The sequence below is a fragment of the Antrostomus carolinensis genome, unplaced genomic scaffold (genome assembly GCF_000700745.2).
Source record: "Antrostomus carolinensis isolate BGI_N321 unplaced genomic scaffold, ASM70074v2 scaffold32200, whole genome shotgun sequence".
NCBI classification, from domain to species: Eukaryota; Metazoa; Chordata; class Aves; order Caprimulgiformes; family Caprimulgidae; genus Antrostomus; species Antrostomus carolinensis.
The window spans coordinates 60,918-67,983 of NW_010291134.1; the positions used below are offsets into that span (position 1 = coordinate 60,918).

Here is a 7,066-nt window from a genome sequence, read left to right on the forward strand (position 1 = left end):
CTGCAAGAAGAGGTTTTTCTCCTCTTTCATATCACTGGTCAAGATCAGAAGTGTAATACATATATTAGGCAGAGGAAACGCACATAAGTTAGACCACTGCTCCAAGTATAAGTGCCACATAGTACTGCATCAGTCCTTCAGAAGCTCACCTGCACCACATCCCCTGTGTGAATATCTTGGTACTGCAGAAACCGTGCTTCAATAATCTGACTAGGAAAGAGACACAGCAAGAGACGACCAATCAGTCAACTTCAAGGAAATCCAGGATAAGAGGAAACAATCTCCCCTTTGCCTTGTCCCCATTATCCCACACACACTCCAGCACCCTACAGCTCCAGAATTCTTGTACTTTATTCCAACTGACCCATCTCCCAAAACAACTCTCTGGACACAAAGCTCAGGGAGGTTCACCAGGCTGTGTTCCAGGTTATCCCACGCAGTTATGGCCACCAGCCATGGCTCCATAAAATGGGAATCCATCACCTGCATTGCTTAAAGCCACACAGATGGAAATACTAAGTGTGAGGAACAAAATGGGCTGGGACTTGGGAAGATCAAGGTTCAATGTTCTGTTCTGCCATGGTCTTCTGACATGCTCTTGGCAGCACTAACTTAGCCTCCCTGTGCCTCAGCCCACCAACTACATTGATGGTGTCCCAACTCCCTACAGTATGGGGAGGATATGTGAGAAGCCCAGACAACCTGATGTGAGACAACAGATATAAAAGGAAAAAACCCCAAATGGCAAGTTACAGTCCAGCAAACCAATATAGTATTTTCCACTCTCAACCAAACCCTCCCTTCTAATCCTTCAACCAATTTTCTGGAAGAGTCTATGAAACTTACTACTTCAGAGATACAATACACATCTCATCCATCAGGCTGTAGTCAATGATCCGACATTTATGTTTGCATCCTGTCTTAAATGCTGCAGGTTTAAAGGACTTTTTGTTTTTTGAGAGATGTTTCAACTACAAAAAACAAATCATAATTTAGTGTTTGGAAAATGAAAGCACTGATATATACCTTAGGTTGAAGTAGTAACATCTGACAAAATTGTCCCTCTAACACACTCACTCTGTGCAGTGGGTTTCACTGGTTCTTCCACAACAGCTCTCGTACATTCCAATCCAAACAAGGAGAGGCATGATTTGGCAAACCCCTTCCCCATAGTCCTAGTTCTGTTGCATTTGTCTCACAAATAACATAAAGGTAAAAAATAAAACCTCCTCCTAGCCTCCTTCCCGATGAAGCTAAGACAGCTTTGGAGGACTTCCCTGCCCTGGTACCTACCCGTGCAAAAGCAAGAGTGCCATCATCGAGCTCAAAGACAGCACCAAACTGCTTGTAGAAAGTTTTCACCGTCGACTCCTCCACCACTGCCCCCATGCGATCACTAGAGAGCTGGTTTGGGGACCCCCCAGGGTGGAGGAAGGCCTGCCGGAGAGTAAGCCGCACCACCTTGGAGGTGGGGTGGATAGAGAGGATGCAAGCTTTCATCTGGAAGATAATGTTTGTCAAACACAAGTTTGTAAACAAAAGAGGAGAAAGGCACATTGCTCATGTTTTTCGACATTATGTTTGGCACCTGAATGCTTTGTCCATGTACAAGCACTTCCCAATATTGCTACTACAGACATCACTTCAGTTCTAACAGCTTCACAGACAAGGGATTTTTGCTTCTGTCTGTTGTTTATGGGCACATGACTGCACAATAAATTTTCTGTTACTTGCAAGTGTCTGATGCTTCCCAAATAAGTCTTCCATTACCCGAAGAATGGCTTTGCTCTTTACAGCTCTAAAGCAGTCATCATAGTAATCCAAATAAGAGATGAGAAAGACAGCTATCGTCAGTAAGACTTCAGAGATTACTCCAATGAAATGTTGGAGAAGATAAGAGGTGTTGCAAGCAACATACCAACTCCAGCCATCGTTCACCCTCCTTACCACTTGATCTGGAGAATAGTTCATGGATTTCTCTGGGTCCATGTGCATGAAATCCACAAAGCCAGTGAAGGAAGACAGAAAGCTCAATTTGATTCCCAATGGGGCCACCTAGAAAAGGGAAGGAAAAGATGACAAAAAAAAATTGCACTCAGCTTTCAAACAGCTTGGAAACAAAGAGCAATTCAAGCATTTCACAAAAAGGCACTGTCAGTGCTAATCAACACACAAATCACAAGAGACAGGAAATCCACTAACAATTTTGCTTTCTACATTGTGCTGCAAAAACAATCCTTTGGTTTTTCAATAACGCTGTGTTTACTCTGAAGGCTACTGCTGACCTGTGGAATACTTTCCTAGGCAAAGGCCAGAGAAGCACCAAATGGATCCTGTTCTGCTTCAAGTTTCATCACCAACTCCAAGCAGAAGCCTTTACATTCATGGCATCACAACCAGGACAGACATCAGACCTTAGATGAATGAAGTGGAGGGCATGTTGAGCTATTGTAAACAGTTTTTGCTATCGTAAATTGAGCCAAAGCACAAAATTTTCTAGGGCATAAAATTCCATCTTTACTTCACCCGTCTCCCTGCCTTCAGCAAGGCTGGAAGAAAAACCTCAACAACAACAAAAAAACCCCACAAACCAGAGCCTACCTTCTGCAATCGAGCTTTCACCACCAGCCCTGGCAATAAATTAGAGAGTGTCCAGTTCTGTCGCTCTGTTGCAAGGGATGCAGCAACCTCTGATCGGTCAATGGACAAACGGACCACTCTTCCTTCATTCTTTACTTCCACAATGACACAGTTCAGGTTCTGGCCTATTTTCAAGTCAGATCCTACAAAGACAAGTCACAGCATAAAACCTCCATCAGAAACACTCAGGGAATCCCTTCCACTCTTTCAAAAACTTTTTCAGAGTCCCCCCTATTTTAAGAAGTTAGAACTCCCTTCAATCTAAGTGAAGTCTACTGCCAGCGGGGATGGATGAGCTTGGAACAGTAATATAGTCTGTCAGAAACCAGGCTGAAACTGGAACAGTAATATAGTCTGTCAGAAACTGGGCTGAAACCCAACGGCTTGTTGCAGACCAGCCACAAAACTGCTGTTTTCAGCAACTCGCAAAGACTCCACCTTGACCCAGTCTCACTGAGAAACACTAATCATAAAATCATAGAATGGTTTGGGTTGGAAGGGACCTTAAAGATCTAGTTCCAAACCCCCTGCCATGAGCAGGGACACCTTCCACTAGACCAGGTTGCTCAAAGCCTCATCCAGCCTGGCCTTAAACACCTCCAGGGAGGGGGCATCCACAGCTTCTCTGGGCAACCTGTTCCAGTGTCTGACCACCCTCACAGTGAAGAACTTCTTCCTAATATCTAATCTAAACCTGCCCTCTTTCAGCTTAAACCCATTTCCCCTTGTTTTGTCATTAACTGCCCTTATGAAAAGTCCTTCCCCAGTTTTCTTGTAGGCCCCTTCAGGTACCACAGATAACAATCTTTAATCCCTGTCATTCTCCACCTCCACTTTAACCCCAGGAACTCCTCCTGCACTACTACTTACCTCTCAAGACTGCTTTGATGTAACTTTGGGCTTTCTGATGAGGTAAGAAAGCATGAGTCCCACTGACTCCAATATCAATAAGGTAGCCATGGTCTTCTATGCTAGACACAAAGCCAGAGAGCACCTGTTGGGAAGGAAGCACTGCAATTCAGTAATGTGGTGAAACAGCTGGGTCTTCAAAGAATGCATTTCTGGTAAGAGATTCCCCACCCAAATACTCACTTGTTTAATGAGTACAGAGAGCTGAGTTTTCCAGAGCATCAGAAAGAACACTACACTCTTTCTTATTACAGAGCATATTTGGCAGTGGAGTCTCAACTCTGCCCTTATCCAACTATGCACATATGGAATTCACAAACAAGTAGGGAAAAAAAATTTGGGATGCTGAAAAACAGCAGGTGCTTTAATTGCAGGCACATGCCTACAACCATACAGCTGGAAACACAAAACCTAAACAACTAAGCACCTCTCCAAAGCAGGTTAAATATTATTCTCTGCATAAATAACAAAGAAATCTACTCAGAAATAAGTCTTTAAATAACTTGTCCACATTGAAATAGAATCATGTGAATGGAATTAATGAGTGACAACCTGGAACCAAGACCCAATACTGCCCTCTCCTCCCAGGTTTCTTCCATGGTGGGAGCAGCTCCATGTTCTTCTCTGATCCCATGCAAGGATGAACTGAAATGTTCCTCTATGCACTGTGCAAGAGGCACCTCCAAAGCCTAGGGACTGTGACAGACCCAGAACACGTACCATGCCCAATGCTAGTGCTGAAGCATTCAGACCCTTATTGACCTTCTTGGGGTCGATTGATAATTTGACACTCCGACGTCCATCAGCATTTTTCTCAACACTGGTAACAATGCACCTGACCAGCATCCCTGGAGAATACATGTCCGGGAGCGAATTCAAGTCCTGCCCAGCGAGACAATCAAGTGAGAAACATACAAATTTTACAATATTAAATAATATAAAAAAAGCCAGAGTTTGGAACTGAAGTAAATTTTGAAATCAAAATCCCATAGGAAATTCCTGTTTCTCTGGCAACACTACAATAAAAGTCAGGAAATGCCACAAACACCAAGATCTCAATACATAGGCAGCGATGACACTATATGATGTTAACAAGTTTGGCAGGCGTTGCATAAAAATGAATACTGTGTGGGCTGGAGTCAGGAAGTTGCAGCTGAGGAAACATCTACAGAGCCAACAGTGACCTTAACCTCACCTCCCTCTTTAGCAGAGAAAAACACCACCACCAAAAGGCTAGTGTACCTGGCAGATCCCACGTTCCACACCACCTTGGGATAAGTTATGGAGCACTGACACCAGAGACAGGCTAACAGATTACTCCATCCTCTTTCTTTCTAGCAATCATTATCCAGAAATTTCAAAGTTTGCTTGGAAAAGCCAGTTCCAAATCAAGGTCAGTCTACACTAGCACTACGCAGCAGAATGTTGCATGCATCAACACACAATTAAATTGCAAGGACTGTGCTACTCCCCGTGCCCCTGAGAAACACTTGCACCTTCAAATCATCTTCCAACCACTTCCCTAACTTCTTCCCATCATTGCCTACAGCCAGGGATCAGTATTTAACTTCTGCAGCAGAGAGGCAGCACAAGTCTCTTCATGTTCAACAGGCTGTCTATGAAGTTCATGGACCATTTTGTCAAGGCTAAGGCACTGCAGGTAATCAAATTAAAGTCAACTATGAGACACCAGAAATCAGGCTGCTAAGCAAGACCTCAGGGTTGGTTCTGAGGTATTAGCACTCCCTAGCTTCCAGGCACAAATTACAGCCCCAGTCCAAGGTCTCACCTCCAGGAGTTCTCCTTGGGCCACTTGCTTGCTCAGCATTTTGCTGTAGGCCTCGCTGATCTGCGTGACTGGCACAAATCCTGAAAGTCCATTGGGCAAGCTAATGACTAGCTCGTAGTCACTCACCTCCTTTACACAACCAAGGAGCAGCATCCCCTCACAGAGTGCCTGGGAAAGCAGGGAGAAAAGCATACTGTGGATATCTTGGAAAGTCAGGGACAACAGAGTGGTAAACACACTTTTGTCCTGAATTTCTGATATACTTTACAGGTTTAGTGAGGAAGAACATGCTATCTTTACATAGCCCAGAAGAGAGGTGCACACAAAATCAAACATTTATCCACAAACCTCAACTGTGAGTGGTTCGATATTCACAACATTGTCTTTAACAGCAGCTGTTCTGTCTGCCTTGAACTTTTTCTGCTTTCCTTGATCCCTCTGACTCCTTTTTCTTTTCTGGGACTGTTCTTCACGGCTAACCTAAAACAGATTATAAGCAAAGAGGAAAAAAATAAAAGTGGATAAAGAGATTAACTTTGCATTAAGGCAGAACTCTGCTGCCAGGAATAAAAATAGAAGAAAACACTAGTATTGGAAAAAAAAGAGAACAACCTTGGTAACCACTGTATGTCTACATGCAAGTCTTCCAAAATATCTCCTTTTGGGTTTAGGCTGACCATTTATAAAACTGTGAATACTGGGAAGGGAAAAGAGTGGCACAAGTGATCTGCACCACACTACTAACAAAAAAAGAAAGACCAAACTCAGCCTATATCCACTAACACCAGCCTCACTACACAAGCACCTCAGGATGCTCGTGGAAAACATAAAAGCTAAAGCCCGATCAATAATTTTGATTGAACTTTTTCTGTCATGACATTCAACATGCATCAGACAACAGGGATCTCTGGCAACAGATGTCAGAGCACTGGAACAGGCTGCCCAGGGAGGTTGTGGAGTCTCCTTCTCTGGAGACATTAAAAACCCGCCTGGACACCTTCCTGTGTGATCTCATTTAGGTTCCTGCTCTGGCAGGGGGGTTGGTCTAGATGATCTTACAAGGTCCCTTCCAATCCCCAATATTCTGTGATTCTGTGATCTTTAAGAGATCAGAGAAACACAGATGTCAGCAGTTCTCACTTTCTGGAAGTCCCTTCTATAGTTTACTATAGAAGTAAGGGAAGGGAAGGATTGCAGGTCATATTCCAACAGTGGAAGAGCTCTGAGAAGAGTTAATAGAGAGCACACAAACAACATACATCAAACAAATTGTCCCGCTCTAACTTTGAGTTGAGTGTTTTTCCCTCTGTGGGTTTTTTCTGGACACCTCCTCGAGGAAAGTTTTCTTCCATGGATGCCATGCTTGCACTTCTATAGGACACATGACAAAACAGAGATCAAACTTGCAGTTGTTATGCTTGTTCCCCACAAACACTGAAGAGACATGACTGAATTACCCCCAAACTAAGAAAGAATTCAGAATGCTACTTCGTATTTAGTCAGTGGTAAAACAGACACTAATTTCCAAATGTATGTAACACTTGACTACACTGCAGTGTTGTAATGGTCCCTTCTAAACATGTGCAACCCTAGCGATTTTATTATTACCCAATTCTACTAGACCAAAGTATTAATTTTTAAAGGCATTTAGATGGACCCCGTATATATTAATAAAACTGCTATAGTGTTAAGTTTTCTGAAACGCCTCGCTAAGCAAGACGGGCCGGG

The 7,066-nt window shown here is 43.4% G+C and overlaps 1 protein-coding gene across 1 annotated transcript in view; it reads right to left on the reverse strand.

The window, feature by feature from the left end:
* PDCD11 (programmed cell death 11) overlaps positions 1-6,699 on the reverse strand; it is a 27,166-nt gene extending 20,467 nt beyond the window's left edge. The window contains 10 exon segments of the mRNA XM_010175394.1: positions 150-210; positions 847-971; positions 1,294-1,500; positions 1,948-2,055; positions 2,602-2,783; positions 3,511-3,634; positions 4,270-4,431; positions 5,339-5,506; positions 5,687-5,818; positions 6,598-6,699. Coding sequence (XP_010173696.1) covers positions 150-210; positions 847-971; positions 1,294-1,500; positions 1,948-2,055; positions 2,602-2,783; positions 3,511-3,634; positions 4,270-4,431; positions 5,339-5,506; positions 5,687-5,818; positions 6,598-6,699 — 1,371 coding nt within the window.
* Between the last annotated feature and the right edge of the window lie 367 nt (positions 6,700-7,066).